The sequence below is a fragment of the Agelaius phoeniceus genome, chromosome 21, assembly GCF_051311805.1.
Source record: "Agelaius phoeniceus isolate bAgePho1 chromosome 21, bAgePho1.hap1, whole genome shotgun sequence".
Lineage (NCBI taxonomy): Eukaryota > Metazoa > Chordata > Aves > Passeriformes > Icteridae > Agelaius > Agelaius phoeniceus.
In genome coordinates this window covers 5,471,002-5,493,699 of record NC_135285.1, presented here as the reverse complement: position 1 = coordinate 5,493,699, position 22,698 = coordinate 5,471,002, and the positions used below count along the sequence as shown (strand labels likewise).

Here is a 22,698-nt window from a genome sequence, read left to right as displayed (position 1 = left end):
AAGTCTTATCTATCTATTTTAAGAGCCAAACTTGGCACAGTAGAAAAAAAAGTCAAGGAAGGCATAAACAAAAGCCTAGTGTCCTCTGTGCTATCAATTTATCAGCACAGCAAATAAATAGTGACTTTCTTCCCTGTAGTGAAGATAAGAAGAAAGGTTTGTTTTAAAGGAGCCTGCACAGCAGAGAACAGGTGATGTCCCTCAGTGTGACACAGGGATGCACCTCTGTCACCACAGGAGCCCCAGCTGCTGCCCAGCCCTGCCTGCCCTGGCCAGGCCCAGCCTCCAGTGTGGGACACTTCATCTGACCCCTCTGCCAGCTGCTTGGTGCTGGCCAACACAGTATTAGTGCTCTTTGTATTAACAACCCTCATTGATACAGCTGACCCTGATTTTAGCAATATCCCAGTGTTTTAACCTGCCATTGTGCCAGCTCAGGGCCCCGTGCATAATGCAATTATACAGCTGTGCAAATAGACATGTAATTGTAGGGGTTTTTTTAAGCTTCATGTATAATTGTGCTCCAGAATCCCAGATTTTATTAAAAATATCCCCCTGCCCTTTTAGTTGGGATGATAACTATCAAACCACGAATCCAGTGCAACTGAGGCAGCAACAGGTTTAATAAGAGTTTATCAGAGATTAATCCATGTCCTTGATCTCTCCTCCACCAAAACCCATCCCCATTTACACCCTTAGAGGAGGTAAAAGAGGAGATGCAACTGTCTGAGCATGGTGTTCCCCATGTACCAGAATTGAGGTGACCTTTTCCACCTTCCTGCTAACAGCAGCTGCAATTGTACTTGGCTGCTTGAGCAAAAACCTTCTCCAAAAATGTGAGCTGCTCAGAACAGACTGAAACTAACACAAAAATAGGGAGAGAGTTAATACCAGCACTGGAGTGGGAATACAGGGTTGAGAGAAAGGCTTCTAGCTGGAAAAGCACAGAGCAGCACAGAGCTCAGGAGTCCCTGCCATGGTGCTTTGATCTGCCATCCCTTCAGACTCATGTTTCCTTGCTTGAGGAGTAGGAGGGATAAGGGGAAGGTGGGATGAGTGGCTCAAAGGCGCCAGGCACTACAGAAACTGCAGAAGGTAAGGATGTGACCACATTTAAATTGAAGCCAGTGAAGGTGGAAGAGGGCTGGGGCAGTGGATGGGCACAGGCAGTGCTGAGAAGTGACACCCTGTGAGGCCACTTTGTATTTATTTGTCCCATTTCTCAGTTCCTTGGTGGCTGGGTTGGATGGGACATGGGCTGTGCCCTCCTGGTGCCTCCTTTCCCCTCTGCCTCTCTATGCCCCAGCCCATGCTCTCAGACAAGAGGCTCAAGCTCAGGGAAAAGAGCCCCACATGTCACAGCTGGGGAGAGCAATGCTGAAATTCACTCAAGGCAAATGTGCATCCAGAGGAGAAGGGCTGGGTCAGGGCCCAGCTCCTTACAAATGATGGATGCAGTCAGGAGATGTCTGTCAGTGAGCCTGCACACACAGCTCAGGTCACACAGAGCCTTTGGGGACCTCTGCACTGTCCCTTGGGCACCCCTGGGGAATTCACCAGGAGCAGAGGGCAGTGCTCCAAGGGCAGGAGGGTTTCCTGCTGCTGGCAGTGGGGTGAGGATATCAGAGCTCTGCCCCTGCCCTCCCATCACAGGGATGGAGCCTCCTGTGGGAGCTCCTGCCCCTGGCACTGCAGCTCTTGTGTCTCTGGCTCCTTGCCTGCTCCTCCTGCAAACGGATGGCAGAGAACACCCACCCTGTTATCACACAAAGCCAGAGCAGAGATCAAGGAGAAACTCAGCAGCAGCAGCAGCAGACACTCTCTCTCTTCTCCAGCCAAACAGCTGAGCTGTTAACCAGCCTGAACAGCTCCTGAAGCAGCTCAGGGCAGCCACAATAAAGTTTAACCCTTCTCAGTTTCCCACGGTAGCATTAGCAATGACGACCGACCCCACCAAATGATTACAGGATTTATTCTAAGCTGCTGCTGGGAAACTTGCTGCTGCAAAAGGGACTTTTTTTTTTTAATCTTAGCTCTCTGAGCTTCAAATTGCAAATGGAAAATTAAACATACTTGTCTGAAAGGAAAATACATGGGACCCTGAGGATAAGGGAAATCTTGCCATTTCCTCTTGCTGTTAATTTATACCTCTGCCTCTCCCACACTGTGATCCCCCTTCACTGCTTCCTCTGCCCACAGCAGTGCTGCAGGGAGCAAGGTGCCTTCTGAGCTGCTCCAAACTCAGCAAGGCCAAACCTGCTGTTGAATTAAAGCACACTGAGTGCAAGAATTGGTGCTGGCAATTGGGAAATGACTGCTGAATCACCTTGGTTAGATAGCAAAGGATTCCTGTAATGGTTTCCTCAGGGGTGAGTACTCAGCCTGGCAGCAAAGAGCTGAGATTTCCCAGGAAACTATTAAGCTCATCTTCCAGTGCACACTGACAGATGGACAAATTTACTTTAGGGTATTCCCAATGTATTTCTGTCCAGCCACTAGTGGCACAGCTCTCCTGTGTCCCAGAAAATTCAGTTTCAGAAGTGCAAAACGCTGCTAGGACTGAGGAGAGAAGACAGAACATTCCTCTTTCTCAGGTGTCAATGCCTGTAGTAAAACTCAACTTAAAAAGGAGTTCAGAAAACACACCAAAAGCTTCTCCCCACACTGGCACCATGTTCTGAGCAGGGAGTGACATTCCCCCTGCAGATAAAAGACCTGAACTGTTTTCTTCCAAGAAGAAAAGAAATATTCCTGCAGGAAAGATGGCCACTGCCACAAACCTACCCTTTAGCCTTGCATGTCTGGGAAGCAGCAGCAAGGACAGCACTGGAATTCAAAATTCCCTGCTTAGGAGAATAGAAGAGGAGGAGAAAAACCCTCATTTTCAACAGCCTGGCAACCTCTCCTCACCTCCCCATCATTGCCAGGCTTCAAAAACTGCCTGAAACAAAGCTAGAATTTTAGGGGGGAAAACTCCCAACACGTTGGTTACTTTCTTCTCCAAGGCAGGCTTATCGTATTAAAATTTGGACATGTCTGGGTTTCAACCAGTGTAAAAACAAAAAGCCCTCATAATTCTGGCAGGAGCTGAGCTGCTGGTGCAGAGCCAGCCTTGTAACACGATTTCCTCACCAGGCACAGATGTTTGCTCTGGGTCTGTGCAACACCTATCACACAAAGGTCCTTGTCCACAACTGGGTTCCTCACAGGGCAGCAGCACAATGCACAACAAAATATGAGTGTTCCAGCTTGATGAAAGCCACTTTTCTGCAGAGACATTTCAGGAACAGGCTCTGCAGGGCACTGGAGCGATCCCAGGCTTTGGAAGGCAGCCTGAAAGGCTGGGAAGGAATACAGGGATCACCTACTCTACTACTCACTTTCTATTTTTAAAAATTTATAAAAATACTTGTGTGTACTTGTACAATCTTAGATCCTTTGCAGCACATTTATCTCAAACACACTATCAACTGTCTCTCTTCAAAATTAACTTTATTTTACACAAACAGACCTCTCTGATGCTTGGTCATTTGCCTGCAAGATTTCCCTTCTGGGATATTTCCGGTTAAATCACCAAAAAAATTTGATCCAATTATGTGAGCAAGGATAAAAACTTTCCCCATGCATTATACAAAGCATGCAGTCTCTCTTTTTTTATTATTAATATGACTCATTCATTAATAGATATTCAAACACGTTGTGTGTTCCTTAATTTATCATGGGCTGGCAGCTCAAACAGCCTTTTCTGGTGTGAGGAGAACTGGAAATAGGCACTCCATCTATTTTATCTGTGTTTCCAGTCACCTCTCTCCCCTGCCCACTGATTGAATTGGCTGGGATTGTTTCTTTAGGGAAGGAGCCGTGCTCCAAGACAAACTGCTCGTGCAGAGGATGGCAGCTGCAGCAGTCTAGACTGGGGACCTTGGAAACACATGTGCCTTGCAGAGAGGGAGACAGGGAGGGAGGGAGAGGGAGCAGCCTGCCAGGCACCACCACTGCCTCCAGCCTGGGGCCACGGCCAGGCAGATGGAATTGAGGGTGTGAGCCCCCCCTGTCCTCTGGCTGGGACTTTGGGGTGTCCTTGAAAAGCACTCCCTGCTCCTCTTGCCTTAGCACTTCCACAGCCTCTCAGTGATCCCAGCCTGCACATTCAGCATCAGGGGTGGTTTTCTTGCTCTAAAAATAACCCTTAGGCTTGTCGAGAGGCTTGGAGGGACAGAATTGCAGCTTTTTTTATAGGAGGAGAAAGGTCTGACTTGGGGTGTGCTGTGCTAGACCCCAGCCATGCCAGGGAAGGGGTTTAGCACAGCTTTACCTGGCAGGTGTTGCTGGTGGGCAGGGGAGAGGCTACAGGAGCCCCCCAAAATCTCCCTGCCAAACCTGCTGCTGGTCTAGACAAGCAAATGACACCCCATCCACTGGAGGATTCAAACACCCATCACATCACAGCCTTAGTTCAGGAGTTTGACATGCTCACAACAGATACTATTTTCCAGTATGAATCTTTCTTTGGAGGGGGGTTTTAGGCTACTTCCAGCCACGTGCTGGGGTCATGCTGCAAGGCCTGGAGCTCTGGAGCAAGGCTGGCTGAGTTGCTTTGGGCAGTGGGGATGATCCAGAGGGAGTTTTGCCAGCTGCTGAGTCAGTGCTGCGTTACAAACTTCGCACGATATCTGGGTGTTCCTTTTGTTATTTCTCCCCTCCAAAAAAACCATAGAGCTGAGATCCCAAATGCTTGTGGTTATTAATGGTTCCCAAGAAGTTTTTCTTTTTTAAGAACATATTGCCCTCCCTCCTCTAGCTGCTCAGCAAACCCAATGCTCCTGAAGAATTAATGCTCTGCCTGAGTTCCATGTGGGATGCAGCATCTCCGTTTCCTTTTGCACAGCATCCATGTGGTCCTTCAAGACAGATTAATACATGGAGGGTGCTGAAATTTATTCCTAAATAAATCCTTTCAGTCCTTTGCTCACACTCCTCTAACCATCAAACCCTTCCTCTATTGTTGGATGGGGCCTTTCTGCACAGCTAAGAATATTTCATTGGTTATTTTAGAAGAATTCACGAAGCCTCAAGTGCAGACACCACACAGCCTGAGTCATCACTGCCTCACACCATGGCTGCCATTGGGATGATCAGGATGAACAACAGTCCTTTTTCTCTAGGTGGAAGGGTTCTGTGGCTGCCACTCTGCCCAGAAATCACAGCCAAGGTGGCCCCAATCCTTGCTGAACAGGCAGAAGGCAATTCCCCCCCCCCACACCACCTCCTCAGGCTGACAATCTTCTTGAAGAGACCTCATATCAGGCAGCAACTGGGAAAACCAATTAATCACCTTCTCCTTCCCTCGGTGTGCCAGACAGCTGATGACATTCCCAGCCCTGGCCAGGCTGGGATATCACTGACCTCATCAGCAGCGGCAGCACGAGGATGGCGCCAGGTAATTACTCAGGCACAGAACATTTATCAGCACTTTGCCCTCAAACATGCTCATCTGGCCATGGACGTGCTGCATTAATTTCTCAACATGTCATCCCCATTCTGATATTTTTTCCTCTTTCCCTTCCCACGTCAGAGACATCCAGGGAAGCGTGGTACCGAGATCTCCGAGTGACTCACAGGAGCTGCTGAGCACTGTGTGGCAGCCAGCTCCAGCCAAGCCATAACCTTTCCCTCCCCAAGCCCTGATTTTGTTTCCAGCAGTCAAAGAGAATAAGGCCAGACAGAGCCTCAGAAAGTTCTCCTTTCCCTCGGTTCAGGACTCCAGTTGTTCTCAGACAGGATGGAAAAATCCTGCCATCTCTTCCCTCAGCCCTCCACAGCCTGAATCCATTTCTTTGCTATGATTCACAAGCCCGAGAGAGATTTTCCACTCCAGTTCAATAATAAGCTCTTTACATTGCAGGGGCTTAGAGCTTGGTCACCCTCATGACACTTGAAGAGCAAGAAGGTGGCAGAGGTCAGGATTGTGGTGGGCTTGGAGCAGGCATCCAGATTCACCCCTTAAAGCTAAGAGGTGTTTTAAGGGAAATGCACAACTGCTGGATTTCTTCTCTTGGAAATACGCCTGAAATGACTCTCCACAAAACACAGAAGCCTGCCCAAAGATCAAATTGATGGAGCTTGTTCTGTCTACTCAGGGATTTAGCAAAACTTCTCCAAGCAGCAAGACTCCATCAGGGATGGGTGCCTGTAGCCCACGCTCAACCCCTGCCCAGAATCACCTTCACCTCTCCCAGGGGCAGGAACCTGGGAACAAAACACCACCCTGGGTGACTCCATACCCAAAGAACAGGGAGAGAAATCACCACCCAGCTTTGAGATGGGACAGGAGGAAACACAAACTGCTCATCTACCACTGAGGACCTGGGGAGACCCAACCATTCCACTTTGGGTGTTACTTGCACCAAGGAGCAGCTCTGCAGAGACAAGTGCTGGTAATTCCTTACACCAGCCTCAATATTTCCATTTTAAACTCTTCTTTCACTATTTTAAGAAGTCAGCTATAAAAATTCCCTCTAGGCTGGATCTTGGCAACAAAAGGCTCTGTCTGGGAGAAACTTATTTTACATGTACAACCCCTCTCTCCTATTGACAGTTTGGGTTGGAACACCAAATCCCCCTAAAAGTTGGCCAGTTTAAAGATCATGTTTGCATTCTCAAGTTTGGGAAAAAAAAGAAGAACAGCCAGCAGATAATTAGTGGGGCCTGAGTGCTTTTAGCATTACAAAACGTGTGTATGCTTTTATAATGGCCAATATATACAACCTGAAAGGAGTTATTTTTTATGTGGAATGCAGTAGTTAAATTTATAAAGGAAACTTTTTGCATGTTTTAAGTGCAGGCTATGAGAAATAAAAACCAGAACAAAACACCCAAGAAAAACTTATACCATAAAAACAAATGAGACTTTGTTTGAAAAAATAAATCCTGAAGCCATCTCTGCATTTCCATTTGCTGGAACAGGGCACAAATATTTTCTAGATTTGTGAATATCAGATACAAAACAAATTAATAACAAGTGCCAAGAAATAGTTAACTTGAGGCATGTTTTTAAAGCATCTGGGTTTTCTATGGAAGATGACCAGAGATAAACCAAGGGTGTGGAAGATAGCGCCAACCCGGTCATTAAAATTTTAGCCAACAATTTAAAGGAAAAGAAGGTGGGATTTCTCTTTCCCTCCTCCCCTTTCTTTTAAAAAATCTGACATAAAGCAGCAACTTTAACCACAAATGTTTCACGGCATGCACCATCACTGAACACTCAGGTTCAAACTGAGATTTATGCTGAAATTGTGATGATCAGGAATGCAGCAAGGGCTTGGCTGCCACACTTGGATGAGCTTCACAGAAACCCTTGGTGCTTGTGGTCTGCCAGCCCTTGAGCCGAGCTGTGACTGGGAACAGCCACCACGAAGAGCCTGAACCTACCTGAGGTCCTCTCTCTCCTTTCGCTCCTGGAAATCCCAGTAAAAATGGAAACGGAGTGGGTCCCAAGGGGTCAAAGATTTGATAGCCATCTGTGGCAGCTGGGGTTGTGAGGTTGAAGGCCCTGGCTCTGGAGCTGGGCCGGGCAGAGCCCAGGGGTGGCTTGGTGTACACCAGAGGGATGATGCTGGGATCCACTCTCCTGCTGGGGGATGGCTTCTTTGGGAAGGGCCCACGGCTCGGGTTCTGCGGGGTTTGCTTCAGGGTAACCAGGTGGACACTGCTCGTTGCGTTATCAGTCACCCTCCTCAGTGGCTTTGCAGTACTGAGCGCTCCAGGGGGCTCAGTGGTTGGTTTTTGGTTGTTCTTCTTTTTGGTCTCTTGCTCAGACTCCTTCCTGCTGGCCGTGACCAGGCTCTGGCTCGTTGGTGGGGCCCTTTTAGCAGTGGGAAGGGGAGTTTTGTCCCTGCGTGTGCTGGGAGTGGGCTGAGACACCCTGAGGGTTGTCCCCACGCCCCGAGGGGACTGGGTGGGTACCTGTGGTTTGGTACTTGACACAACAGGTGGGGCCACTGTGACCTTGGTGGCTTTGGTAGTCAGTCTTGGCCGTGATGGTGGGGTTGACAGCAACGTGGGGGTTGTTGTACCTGAACCCCGCGTCTTGAGGGGCGCAGTGACCCTGCCAAACTCCAAGCTTGGGGCAGCAGTGGTCAGGTTTTTCAGACCCTGCAGTGAGGGCTCTGTATGTTGTGGGGTACTGGGGGAGGCACTGGGATCCCTGGGCAGGAGGGGGATGAGAGGGGGCAGGTTTGGCCGGTAGGTATCTGCTTGCCTGCACTGTTTTTTCAGGTATTTACAGTAATGATGAGCTGCCTTGGCGGAAGGATAAATATCAAACTGGCAGATGGCTCCTTCAAACTGCACGGAGTGCTGGCTTATCTTCCCAAAGAGGAAAGATCCTTGTGGATCCAACGCCTCGTCCTTTTTAAAATGCAAATCCGCATGTACTCTGCGCTTCCCACAAGAAGTAAATAAAGTGACAGTCTGGCCACGAATGTTGATGGCCATGTTGTGCCACCGGCCATCGTGGACATTGTAATCAAAATATACAGAGCGCTTGTGGCCCACGTACACGATGATCTTCCCGGGCACAAACTGGACCCCCAGCTGCAGTTTTTTCTTTTTGCTCCTGACAGCAAAGAGGAAGGCGTTGTTGATGCGGTGGGAGCAGAGGCTCAGCACCAGGAGCAGGTCGGAGCTGGAGCCTGCGGGGAGCAGGGCGCTGAGCGGGGCTTCCACACGGGCTCGCTGCGTGAAGATGACCCCTGATTTGAAAGGAATGACTCCTTGAGGAGCTGCACGTGAGGAGGACCATCCACTCGATGGCCTTTTCCCTGACAGGCCCAGTCTTTGAAGAACATCCACATCTGAAAGGGAAGCACAAAGGTTATGTGAGGTGCTGGATGGTGTGCAGGGAGGTCAAACTAATCCATGAACAAAGGCAACAGGCTACAGGAAATCCCAACTTTCATATCTAATCCCACCCTCTCACATGTATATTCCCATAACCAGCATGGAGAGCTCACAGCTCTTCTCACATGGTGTGAGGAGCAAGTTCATGCTCAACGTGATTACCAGCAGTTGCCAAAATGCATCAGCTCCATGGTGCATCTGGTGAGTTCCCCTGTCCCACCAGGGACCAGCTCAGATGTTCTGGAGGGAGCTGACCTCACTCCAAGGAAATTTCCCACTGAGCACCCCTAGTCCTCTTCCTGGGATTTAATTCTGAGTACTGACCGCATAGCTGGAAAGGAATTCGAACAACAGATTGAGCTGGGATTGCAAAATTTTGTATCCCCGGAGGGCAAGTAACAAAACTTCCAGAGGAAGCAAAAGCCTTGTATCTGTCTCTCTCCAAGCTAGCAAGCAGCAGCTTTTGATCTTTGGAGAGTTTAGGGAAGTGCAGGTGCCTCCCAGCATGAAAAACATTACACCTAGATTTCAGTGAGCTGCTCAAGGTCCTCAACAGCAGTACTTTTTTTTTTCCCAGCAGATCATCTTACAGCAATGAATTTTTTTAATAGGTTGGAACCAGACCTGGTTTGTGAAGAGCTCAGAAGTTGGTTATGGCTGCCACTGAGTAGTGGAGGTGAGATTTGCCTCCTGTATAATGTCACCTAGGAGCCAGGTGCCTTGCTCAAGCCGGGAGGAGAGGGGCTGATGAACAGAGGACCTTTCTTCCCCAACTCCAGGAGGAATTTGCAATGGACAGACAAGCAGAACCCCCTGCCTTCCGCCCCCGAGGTCTATCAGGAGTCATTCACAGCTCAGATTAGCAGGCACCAGCAACACAAACTGGGGCCAGCTGGCAGCAGCCTCAGCTGAATTATTTAGGAGAAGATGCCGAGGTCTATGTGAGCAAAGCTGCAAAGGCAAATGTGCCCAGACCTGAAAAAGGTCCTTGTTGAGCAGCTAAAGGAGCTCAGCCTAGAGGAAAAGGAGGCTCAGGGGAGAGCCTCTCACTCTCTACAGCTCCCTGACAGGAGGTTGTTCTGCTCCCAGGTGACAAGCAACAGGATGAGAGGAAGAGCCCCTCAGGTTGTGCTGGGGGTGGGGGGTGTTAGAATGAAGAGTAGGAAAGGCTTCTTTACCAAAAGATTTGTGAAGCATTGGAATGAGCTGCCCAGTGAAGTGGTGGAGTCACCATCCATGTAAGGGTTCAAAAAACATCAGATGTGGCCCTTGGGGACATCTAATGGTTTAGTGGTGGGCTTGGCAGCCCTGGGTTAACAGCTGGGTTTGATGATTGTAAGGGTTTTCCGACCCAAATGGCCCTGTTAAGGTGTTCATGGCTCCTGTGACACCAGCACTGGTGACAGTGAGCTAGGAGAACTGCACCTCCTCCCCTCTTCCTGCCCAAATGCCATCCCCACCACTCCTGGACCAGCCAGATCTCCCATCTCAGTGCCCTTTGGGGAAGCCAGTCAGGGCTGTACAACACAAATGCCAATGTTGCAAGGCAAGAATTTAACACTCAGAAAGGTGGTGGTGCCAATCATGGCTGGCACCATGGAATTGCAACTTTTCTAGATTAAAAGTAAATCAACAGTCCTCCAAAGGAAAAAAACCAAAAAACACCTAGCTCTTTTTCTAAAGGGGCCTTGGTATTCAGCTGCTTTCACCCTTAACTATTAAATATTCTGCACAGAACACAATATTTGGAGAACTGACACATAAAGAGCCCCTTGGTGCTGGCCAGAAGGGTTGTAGACTCAAGCAGTCTGAGACCTCTTATGCTGCTGGCCAAGAAGGGAGGAGAATGATGAGAAAACCTCTGTTCCTTGACTTTGGCAAAAACCTTGGCCATTTTTCTATATTAAGAACGAGTCAATCAGTATTTACTTTGCCTGAGTTTAGCTTTATTCCCACCTTCCTTTTATAAAGCAGCTTGACTCATTTTCTAGCAGACACTACCCTGGAGAAGGTGTGTCAGATGTAGAAAAGGATGGAAATGTTCCCACTCTGTGCAGAGGGGTAATTTACTGCACAGCATGTCCAAGTGTTAATGACAGCATCTCTCTCATTCTCTGAAATCCTTGGTGCCCCACTGGTTCTATTCCATATTGTCCAACAGGGCTGTCTCCCAGCAGCCTTCCCCTCTCTGCTCTGAGCAGTGTCTTCATTCTGGATAATCTCCAGGGCTCATGAAACACCAAAGGCCAAAGCCTGGCTTTAGTGAAGTGAAGTGGGACCTTTGCCACAGACTTCAAAGGCATCAGGATTTATCCCTAAGAAAATAAATTTACCACTTAAGCAAGCAGCTCTTCTCCAGCTTCTAATTTCTACGTGTATTTTTAGGTTCTCCCTCAGAGGCAGACAGGGCTGTCTCTGCTAGAGATGCTGCATGCTCTAGGAGTTATTTATTTGGTAGCTGCTCTGCAAAGACCTGAGGATGTTTCCATGCTCAGAGGATGCTGCTGCTGCTGCTGTTTGCAATCCCAATGCCTCGTTAGCAACAGCATCCAGGAGTGCTGAAGGGAAAAAAGCACAACCCAAACACTGCTCTCCCTCAAAAGCCGCTAAGGTGGAGCCAAACTCTGGTGCCCACGCAGAATCCCAATAAAGCATCCTCCTGCAGGACACACATGTGAACTTTCCAGCACCAGGTCCAGGCACAGAGCTCAGGGCTCCTCCTGTGCACCCAGCCCATCTCCTCTCCTGTCCTCTCCTCATCCTGCTGTTGTCCTGGGCTGTTGGGTCACATCTCCTGGGATACGGGATGTCATCAACCAGTGTGAAATGCAAGGTAATTCTGACTTCCTGAAGCAGCTCCAAGTTTAGCAGAGGATTTTTTTCCCCTTCAAACTTTTTCCTCTGTGGATTTTTCCATCAAAACACATTATTTAAAAAGAACATTCACTTAGAGCTGCCTGATCCCAGGTGCCTCAAAGCTAATAGCAACATTACTGTAGCAACATTTGAGCAACTGGGAAAAACTCTTCTATCAGACTCTGTGCATGAAGTGAGACACACAGAGATTCCTGAACAACCACATGATCACCTCTGAAAAAGGGGAAAAAAAATTATTGTTCTCCTTCCCCTCTCTTTCTTTCCCTCCCCCTTTCACCACACAAAAAGCTGTACAAGAAAAAGAAGCCAAAAGGCAGGAGAGGAATAACTTGCAGCTTCCCAGATTCCAACAGCCAAGATGTGATGCCCACAGCTAAAACTGGGTTGAATAAGTGCAGCAGTTCCAAAAGTTACTGCCCAGACCTTTAGTCAGCACACAACAAATGAACTCACCTCACAATCTTTTGGATTTGTAACACTTATGGAAAGATCATCCTCTGTGCTCCCTGATTTTCCAGCATACAGGAAGGCTTCTAATCCTTAGAGTAACATCCAGAGTGTTTTCAAAATCCCACAGCACTGGCTGAATTTCACCCTCACATTGCCCTGTGAACAAGTTCTTACTGCTGCTGAGTCTCATGTTTGAAAATCCTGGGTGATAACACAGCCCCAAGTCACCCATGTTTTCCTGCAGCCTTTACTTCCCTGGAAGGTTTTGTTTTCTGGCACTCAGAAGGAAATGCTCTCTCTCACTGTGCGGAAACCAGGCAAGTTTTTCAAAATTCTTTTATCACAGAGAAAGTATCTCAGAGGGGAGCTATCAACTACACCAAGGTAAGTACAATGAGAGTGAAATGAAAGAGTTTGCTTTAGGTTGATGGTAACAAAAGACACAGCCCCATCCCATAATTATAGGAGTAAAATGATGGATAGAGGTGAATCTAAGCAGCATATTATAATCTACTTGAAAAGCAAGATGCCAAGACACAGTATTTGTTCTGCCTCTTTATGAGCTGACATAAAACTTGCTCTGAAAACTGCTTGACTAAGTAATTCAGCCAGATGTTCACCTCCTTTGCATGGAGGCAGAATTTGGAAAATATTACATTTTTCAAAATTGCTGATGGCAGGGATCTATTCCCTCCCTCCTGTAAAAAGTGGTCCATGGGCTGGCTGACAGCTGAGTGCTGACCAAATTTTTATTTTTCCTTCATGTTTTAGAGACTGAGAGGAGAGCCCTGGAGCCTGCTAGTCCACTTAGTGTTGTCTGCTGACAGCAGGGGAAGCTGTTCACTTCCAGCAAATACCCATGTAAAGCATCCATGTGGGAAAGGTGTTGCTATTTTGAGAGGAGAAGGCTCCTTTTCAAACAGATATTGCAGAGATGCTTAGCACCCACTATCGACTGCTAAAGATTAATTTTTTTTTTTTTGTGTTTTTGTTGCCTTTCAAGTTTTAATCTCTTTTGTAGGGTCGTTGGTTATTGTACCTCAGCCTAGTCCTGCTCCTGGCAGCACCAGGGAGGTGATGCCTGGAGAAGGGGTGTGAGGCCAGGCTGAAGGTGTCACTCCCCTATAGAATATTCCCTTACAGCACAGAGACTGAACCAGGTGTAGCCATTTTATTGTCAATCAACCCTGTAGGATTTTCTGCCCTTAAATTTGCTCTTATCTTTAGAACTCACATTATTTCAGTATGTGACATCCCCTGTGCTGGCAGAGGTGCCTGGGGTGCACCAAAGTCACGGAAAAATCTGCCAGAGACATTTAATTTCATAAAGTCCCGGTGTCAAGGGGCAGTTTCTAAGAGCAGTTAACTCCTGGCAAGTGCAGGTGGATGCCAGTGACATTTTAGACACAAAGTGCTTCACTCCCACCAGTTCCACCAGACAGACAGGCTCTGAAAATCCTGTGGGACATGTAATCACCTGTACAAAACCTGGTTCCTTTGCCAGCTCTTAACTGCACTATCTATATCATGTGTATTGAAACTATCAGCAATAAATGCATCTGGGCTCAGACATTGATTGTTCAGTTATAATCCTACACTGGTACCACAGCACTTGGCTTTTACTTTTGTTGAAAGAGGAGAGGAAAAATAAAAAAAAGTGTAGTTTACCTTCAGAATTTCCCTGTGTGAATCCCAGGAACCAAGTAAAACACAATATTGTCCAGAGAAAGCAGAATCCCCTGAAAATGGAAGAGAAGAAAAAAACAATCATGCATTTCTACAACAACAGTAACAAACCCAATTCCATTGTTAAAGGTCTTCTCCTTGATCCCAAGTCCAGCAAAGGCTGTGACAGTGCCAGCATGACTCCAGGAAGCAGATCCAGCCTGAGACCTTATTTTTCTGTTTCAAAGCCATCCAAGTCCCACTGAACTTAATGGAAAGGTTTCCCAGGGGAATTAGGAGCCTTGAACAAGGAGCAGCCCTGTGTTTTGAGAGGCAGGGCCATCACTGCTGGGTCTTTGCTGCTGCTGCTGCTCTTTGGCACTCAGCCCACCCAGGACAGACCACCAGAAATGCAGGGGAATGGAGAAACCATTCCAAGCTGGGAGGCCCAAAAGCCCTGCCAGGAGTGCACGTTCAGGGCTGTGGGGACATGGGGAGGAAATGGGCTGGCACTCAGTGCCCTGTCACCTCAGCAAACACCCCCGAGGCCTCCTGCTTTACTGTGTGCTTAACAATGTCCTAAGCATGAAAAACCCTGCATGGGTCTGTTCCTCATTTTACACCCAGGTGCAAAGGTGGGGGCAGCTTCTCACCACTCAGCGCCCTGTGCTGAGCCACCGAGAGCCTTCTCACAAGCCTGGCATGGCAGGAACGCTTAGAAAATGGGAGATCCACAGACTTCCAACCCTGTGCTCCCACAGACCCTTCCATGCCTGAGAGGGAATTTGACAAACCTCTCTGTTAGCTCAGCTTTAAGCCTTCAAGTGCCATTGAAAACAGCAGCTCAGGGGAAAAAACTTGTACCAGAAAGGTAACTAAACCCCCCCCTTTCCCCCATCAGCTTCCTTGATTTGTAGCCAGCTAAAGAACATGGGAAACTCCTTGGTTAGGCTCACTAAAAGCTGTCAGTGGAAAGTTTGAAGATTGAATTCCCTCATCTTCTAGAGAGGGTATTTAACAGCTTCATCAGCAGAGGCTGCTGGAAGAACAGACAGAAATGTAAACTACAGAAAGTGCTCAGGCAGGAGGCAGCAGTGTGGGACACCCACAGGTTGGTTGTCACCTCAGCCCAGCCAGTGTGAGCACTGGACTGTGCAAAGCCAGGCCAAAGTGCTCCTCTCTCCACATCTGATGCACAGGTCATGAATCAAACCAGTCTTCTCCTGCCATCAAGCCTCAGATTTAGCCCAAGAAATCATCCTGAGACAATGTATTACCCTGGCCAATCCTCACCCAGTGCAGCAGACCCTTCCCAGAGCTAAAACAAAGCCACAGTGATTTACATCAGTGGGGAAACCTGGCCTTGAATGTAAAAATCCATCCAGGAATCCAGCCACTAACTAATATTTTAAGGCTTAAAGAGATAAAATCCTGGACTGATCCCACATACACTGGGAAAGAAATGAGCTAAAGCAATCCATGCCCTCCTTTGCTGTTTCCATCACCCTGACACCAGCCTGCACATTTCAGGAGCTCTGGGAGTGCTTTAGTTTATGGAAGAACAGCCAGGAATAGCCCAATCCTGGTGTTCTTTTGCCATGTCCTACAACCAGCCATATCCTAGCCAGGAGACCCTCACCATGCTGCAGAGATCTCCAGCTGGGGAGCCCTGGCTCCTTTCTGACAGCTCCATCCCTTGGGATGCTGTTGGCATGGAGACACTGCTGAGCCCAAGGAGAGCTCCTGCCCCAGCACCTCCAGGGAGTGGAGGAAGGGAAGCAGAACAGGAGGATTCTTCATGGACACCTCTGCCAGTATTTTTTTTTTTTTTTGGCATGAGAGAGGCTAAAATCCACTTCACAAGACAACCTGAATGTCTGTGCTCATCCCCAGCAGAGTTTAAGATGTGGACACAATTCCATGGAGCAAAGATCTGACTGGGTGTCACCAGCTTGACTGCCTGAAGAGAGCACAGGAGGGCAGGGAAGGGGATCAGCAGCAGCAGCAGCACTCCCAGGTGTTGAGAATCTGTGATCTGGTGAGGATCAATTTGTGCAGCCACTGCCACTCACAACGCTCTGAAGCCCACTTTTTGTTTTTATTGAGGGGTACCTTCACCAACCAAGCTCCCTGTTGATTGGCACAATGAGGAGAACAGGTCTTGGGGGAAAATCCAGCACGTAATTTCGTTCCAGTGACACTCCTGGGCTGTGAAGGAGAGGAGTGCACAGTGTGGGATCCAGCTGGCCCCAGCCCCGCTCCTGGACCCCTCACATGGCCAACACCGTCAGAGCTGAGAGCGGGGCCGGGTGCCAAAACACTGCAGAAAAACACTTTGGCAAAATTCACCAACTTAATGGAAAAAGCAAAAGCAGCTTCCAAATGGCAGCTGTGTGAGTGATGGGGCTGTTAATTATCCCAGGGTTTTTAATGCAGGCTCTTTTTCCGTTACAGCTCTGCAGCCACAGAGCTGCACAAGCAGCTCGAGTAGCAAGAGTAAAGAAGATTTTTCTCCTTATATAGAGCTATCAAACCCACCTTGCCTTTATCTCAGCTTCCTCTCATGAGCAGTCATTTCCACTCTATCAAGAGACACCACTAAAGGCGTTTATTTCTTTTATTCACAGGCTCTGTGAGTACCACAATGAGGATCCCGGAGAAGAGAATGCTCAAGAGAGAATTTAGAGCACCTTCCAGTGCCTAAAGGGGCCCCAAGAGAGATGGAGAGTGACTTAGGACAGAGGCATGGAGGGATAGGACAAAGAGAAAGGCTTTAAACTGAAGATGGGCAGATTTAGAATTGATATTAGGAAGAAATACCCTGTGAGGGTGGTGAGGCACAGGCTGGCCAGAGCAGCTGTGGCTGCCCCATCACTGGCAGTGTCCAAGGCCAGGCTGGACAGGGCTTGGAGCAGTCTGGGACAGTGGAAATGTCCCTGCCCATGGCAGGGGATGGAATGAGATGAATTTTCATGGTCCTTTCCAACCCAAAGCACTGCTGCAGCCCCTGGGTGTAGAGGTGCCCCAGAGCACACATGATGTAAGCTCACATGAGCCTTTAAAGTTTTCCAATGCAGACACCAACTCCCTTTATAGCAAACTGAAGTTACTGACTGACTACAGCTTAATTTTGCTTCCCTGCTTTTGGCAAAGTCCTGTGGATCAGTCCACGGGAGCTGCCCAGTGCCAGGAGTGCAAGGAAAAGTACAACTGAGAGGGACAGAGAAGCACAAACCCCCTCATTCCCTTCTGACCAGACAAGTGCTGGGATGGAGCCCTGCACTGAATGAAGGACAGCAGGAGCACAACAGCCTTCAGGGTAAACTTGGTCACAAATTATCCTCGAGGAAGTGACAATTTGACAAAGCTGAGGCAACCTGTAAAATAATTGTGATCAGCTAATTCACCACTGTTTCTGGAACTGGTTTGGAACAATTTCAGCTTTTTTTTTTTAATGAAAGGTTTGCCCTGACTTAAAATAAGAAGTCCAAATGATTTTGATATCTTGTTTGTTTAGATGATGGGTTGAAGATGGAGGAAATATTTCAAGGGCCCATGGCAGAATTTAATTTTTATTTTGTTTTCTCCCTCATTTACAGCGGGGAAATGGCTTTCAAATTGCAAACGTTACTGCAAGGTGGAAAAACAATTCCCCCATCACTTTTCTCCACTCAGGTGTATATTCTTCCTGTTCAAAAGACCACAAAGCCAGCTGGAGGCTGAAAATTGCTTTTCAAGAAAAGCAAACCTGCATTTCTAGCTGTAGATCAGACTGTATCTTAAAAAGGAGAAAATGCATGTGTGGCTTAAGATGTTTGCACATGACTGGAGGTGATATTCTGTAAGTTTTGACAAACAGGAAGCAAATCACAACCTATAAACTGAGGCTCAGAGTTGTACTGTGCATCGATTCCATCCCAGCTTTTTGGGGTAGAAATCTTATTTTGTACCAGCAACCTCCTCTGTGGAGCTTCTGGGGCTTCTGGAAATGATGGTATTTCTCCACTCCCCCTCAATTTCTGGCAAGAGCAATGGAAACACACAACTGTGTGGATGTCCCCATATTGACCCTGCTCAGTCCTTTGCTGGACCTCTCCTGCAGTATAAATGAGGTATTGACTTACACCTCAAGGCAAAGATTTTGTACACAGGCACTGCTGCAAACCCCAGCTTGATAAGAGCAAAGTTTCTGAAACATCTGAAATACTATTACTTTTCAATCCCCATTCAGCAGCTACATTTTTAAGGAAAAGTATTGAGCAGGCAAAGAGATATGCCCCCTAGAAATCCATTCTTCAGGTCATTTAAAAATACTAAAAAACCAGAGTGGTCTAGAAAATGTCAATATTAAGTAAGGAAAATTGAAATCCCTATCCCTGGAAGTGTTTAAGGCCAGGTTGGATAAGACTTAGACCAACCTGGTCTACAGGAAGGTGTCCCTGCCCATAGCAGGAGAGCTGGATCCATAAACCTTTGCTCATCTGGCACCTACAGCTCCTCTTAGGGCTTCTCCAGGAGGGCAATCCTGACCTGCAGGGCACAGAGGTGGGGATGAGGCACCACCATGGCCAGGGTGACCTCACCCCTTGTCCTCTCAGGGGTTTAGGTTGGCACCAGCAGACAGAGGACTGAAAGGTCCCCAATTGATGGTTCTTGTCCTCCTGAGTGGAGCTGGAGCCTGTGCACTCCCTGCACAGAGCTGTCCCAGGGCTGAGCTGCTCCTGGGGCCAAACCTGCTTCCCCACACGAGAGATGCCAGACTGATAGGGCTCAAACACCCTGCAGGCAGCTCCCAGCAGCTCTCCACACTGGGGGATCCTTCCTGGGAACCCATCACTCACCTGCCCTTCGCTCCCCATCCCTGTCTGTCTGTCTGTCTGTGATATTGGCTTTGCTGCTGTGTGAAGTGACAGCACTCAGTGCTGGCCCTGGCCTTTGTGTTCCACAGTAACTGGAGCCCTCCACAAACAGAAGTGCTAAGCCTGGTCTGTCATTTAACTCCTTTTTTGTCCTTCCAACAAACACCTTTGCATTCCTTCATTTTGTGAATGGGGTTTGGCAGAGCCATATAGAATTCCCCATAGTTTCCTTTTGCTTCAGTAAAAGCGTCCACCATTTCTACTCATGTCCCCAACAAATTGGCAAAGGAAGGGAAGAGGGAAAGATAAACCCCACAAACCCTGTGTTTGTCCCTGAGCAGAGATTTCCAACAACAATCTCACCACAAACCTGGGCAACCTTCAGTCAGTAGCAGAATCTCCATGAACAGAGATATTAAGCAGGGCAGATTTTAACCCCTCAACCCATTGCAGAAAGGGGATGAAGCTGGAGCTTTATTTTAATAAAGCACACACTCAGAGAGACACATGGAAATGACAGGAGGGTGGTCCTGGACTATGATGCTGTCTGTCCCTCATGGGACACATCTCCAGGTGCAATTGCCTCCTCTCTACCCCCAAGCACCCAGCACATACATCATTTGCCACCCTATGGCTGGATTTGTCCAGCAGTGCCATGATCTGTCCCCAGACCACCTGGATCCATGTCTCCCTGCATCCCTTTCAGGCTGTCACCCATCAGAGGTCTCCAGGAGCACTGAGCCTCCTCCATGGCCAGCAAGGGGCACTGGGGCTGAAGGGCCAAAGTCACACAAGCACAATGGAACAGCACCTGGACGTGTGCTCCATGTGCAGTGCAATGCAAACCCTCCCCTGAGTTTTGGGGGGGCCTGTGCTCACTGAAAATCACCCAGAGGGCCACTCTAAGCTTGAAGAGCCTGTACAACTTTGTGCTCTTCTGCTTTTACAAACTTTGGCAGCTCAAGTCTTCCAGCACACTCTGCCACTGCCACTCCTCTCCTGGGGAGCCAGCCCTGCCACTGTCACCTGCAGGTCTCCTGTGGGGCCACCAGGAGCTGCCACCATCCCTGCTCCAGAGGCAGCTGCAGGAGTGCTGGAACAAGAGAAACCCCCAGTGCCACACGGGGATCACTCCCATCAGCAGCTGTCCCCAGGCAGCAAGGCTGGCCTGGTGACCCCAGGGACAGGCAAGCCACGGGCTCAGGGCACTGTCCCCAGGAGCGGTGACCTCAAGGGGACCCTGGAGCCGTGGGATGCACGGCGCTCTGCCAAGGGAATCAAACCCAGCACCGAAATTCCCTCCGGGAGAGGATGCGAAGGGCAGCAAGCGACCTCTGCTGAGGAGGGACCGGAGCAGCACACGGCGGGGACAGGCCAGGGAGCACCCGGGACAAAGGCGCTGGTTCCGAGGCACCGGGACACAGCACGGGCACATTGCCCGGGGCACTGCCCGGCTCAAACCCACGGCAGGGCTGTGCCAGCCGGGCACACCCTGGGGCACATCCGGAGCTGCTCTGGCCGCTCCCGGGTCCGAACGGCGCTCGCACGGCTCCGATCTGTGCCCGGGCAGGACCCGGCACCCGGGCAGCGTCTCGCTGTGCCCGTGGGTAGCGTGGTGCCCTGTCAGAGGCCGTGCTGGTGCCGAGTGTCGCTGCAGAGCTGTGTGTGACACGCTGCTCCTGCTCGGTCAAAGGAACCTTTCTCTGCCTGCTCCCCCCTTGGGGCTGCTCCCTTTCTGACGCCAGCCACCCTCGCACGGTCCCAGGGCGGTTCTCCCAGACCATGCCCAGCACGACAAAGGTGTAAATGCGAGATGCTGCAGTTACCAGACCACGCCACAGCCACATCCACGCCAAAATAAATAAATAAATAAATAAATAAATAAATAAAAAATTCCAAACAAAACCCCCGCACCGTAAGAACCCCAAAGCGCCGAGATTCAGCCCTTGCGAGTATTTAAACACAGAGAAAACCGGTCAAGGAGAGCAGTTGCAGCCCCCGGGAAGGGCTCCGGGCTCTCCGTGTGGCTCCACACACAGACTGAGCCTCCAAAGGGAGCTGCCCGCTCGCCCACCCCCGGCTCCGGGATGGGGCGGCAGCAGGGTGACCCCGGCCCTGGAGGGGGGCTGCCCCCAAACCCCCCGGCCCCGATCCCCCTCTTTCCCCCATCTCCCAGCCCAGCCGGGCACAGGGATCCTGTACACAACTTTTTCAAACTGCCAGGCAGAAGAATCCCAGCCTTTCCAAGGGAGTGTCGGTAAATCATCAGTACATCCGACAACGCAGCCAGCGGGATTAACCCTTTGCGGGATCCCAGGAAAATAACAACAACGGCAACAAAACCGCCACCAACAACGCGTTTAACAATGAAAACAGTAAAATCTGGCCCCGGCTGTGGCAGAAGGGGGACGGGCAGGGTGTGCGCCGGGATCTTTCCATGCACGGATGGAGAGGGAGCAGCGTTTTGTGTGTGCCGAGCACATGAAGAGCACCGTGCCTCAGCCCCCCGGGCTCTCTCGGCTCCCGCAGCAGCACGCAGGTCCCCGTGTCCCCAAAGGACAGGGTGGCAGCAGCATCCCCAGGATGCTCCCAGGAGGGGCTGGGACCCCCCCGTGCAGGCAGGGCTGCGAGGGGCAGCGGATCCGCTCCTGCATCTGCCTGGGGGCTGCAGCGGCCTCGCGGAGCAGCCCCCGGGGCTGGGAGCCGCTGGCCCCGTGCTGGGTTTGGGGGGCCCGGGGGCTCCTCCTGCCCATCCCCGCACAGCGCAGCCCCATTTCCCCGTGTCCCGCTCCGCAGCGTGGCCTCCCTGCCCGCAGCCCCGTTCTCCCCTCCAGAGCGGGAGTTTTCACATCATCCCCTGGCACAGGAATGTCTTCCCCCAGCCCGCTCCCAAATCCCTGCGGCTCCCCGGCACCCCCAGCCCGCCCGGGATTCCCTTCCCCAGCGCCGGGAGTAGCGGAGTTTGTACTCACCCCCTGCCTGCCGCTGTAGCTCTGAGTCTGGAGACCGGCTCTGATTCCGGCTCCATCACGTTTAGTGCATTGTCTCTTTCGGGCAATTTTTGCGGCAATCCATCAGAAATCGGGGGATAAGGCGGTTTGTGGGTACATCCTTCCCAGGAGCTCGGCTCTCTGCCTCGCTAAGGGGTTCGGCTGTGTCACAGACACCCCTGGCCCGGACGGCTCACTCCTTCCTCCTTCTCTTCTGGGTCCTTTTGCTTACACAGATCTTTTAATCCCATTTAACTCCCTCTCGGCAGACTGCAATTACCTTGGAAAAAGGAGAGAGAACACAAAGTACACTCTAGGAAGCCAGGCTGGCCCATGGTCGCTGGATTTCTTGCCTTTTTTTTTTCCTCTCCTTATAAATAGTGCAATTTCTGTGATCTCTGATTCCCAAAGTCCGTGATTTCAAGTGTTTTCTCTTAGCTGTTACATTTTTTGTTGTTGGTTGGTTGGTGGTTGTAATTATTATTTTTATTTGCAATGCAGATGTGCCTCCCACCCCCCAAGGATCTCTCCTCTGGACTTAGAGAGAAGAGGAAAAGGCAGATTTTGAGAAATGAAAATTATTTAAGGATGTCCTTACTGCCTCTCTCTGCTGCCCTCCTCTGTAATAGTGAAGCATTTACGAGAAATTATACAAAATAAATAAATAATTTGGGGGAAAAAAAAGCAGAAGAAGAAGAAGAAGAAGAAAGAAAGAAAAAAAGAAACTCTTTTGGCCAGAACTGCAGGGAAAGAATTGAAGACCCTGTCCAAGCTCCAGGGAGGGAAGCACAGGCCCTTCTGCTGATGGAAATTGCAGCCCCCTGCACTCACCTGTCCAGGAGCCCCAAACTGGCCTGGACCCACCTTATAAAGTACCTGCCATGGCTTTTCCCTTGGGATCAGCGCTTGGTGCAGGCGAGCACCAAGCTGGGAGCCTCTGGATGGGACTCAGGCTT

At 49.6% G+C, this 22,698-nt stretch overlaps 1 protein-coding gene across 2 annotated transcripts in view; it reads right to left on the bottom strand.

The window, feature by feature from the left end:
• Positions 1-22,321, bottom strand: part of COL27A1 (collagen type XXVII alpha 1 chain) — a 144,628-nt gene extending 122,307 nt beyond the window's left edge. For both annotated transcript variants that reach the window (XM_077188949.1, XM_077188950.1), the window contains exons 1-3: positions 21,725-22,321; positions 13,897-13,967; positions 7,432-8,855 (exon numbers count right to left, since the gene is read on the bottom strand). In XM_077188949.1, the coding sequence (XP_077045064.1) occupies positions 7,432-8,855; positions 13,897-13,967; positions 21,725-21,780 (1,551 nt within the window). In that variant the 5' untranslated portion in view covers positions 21,781-22,321. The remainder of the gene's footprint in view (positions 1-7,431; positions 8,856-13,896; positions 13,968-21,724) is intronic.
• Between the last annotated feature and the right edge of the window lie 377 nt (positions 22,322-22,698).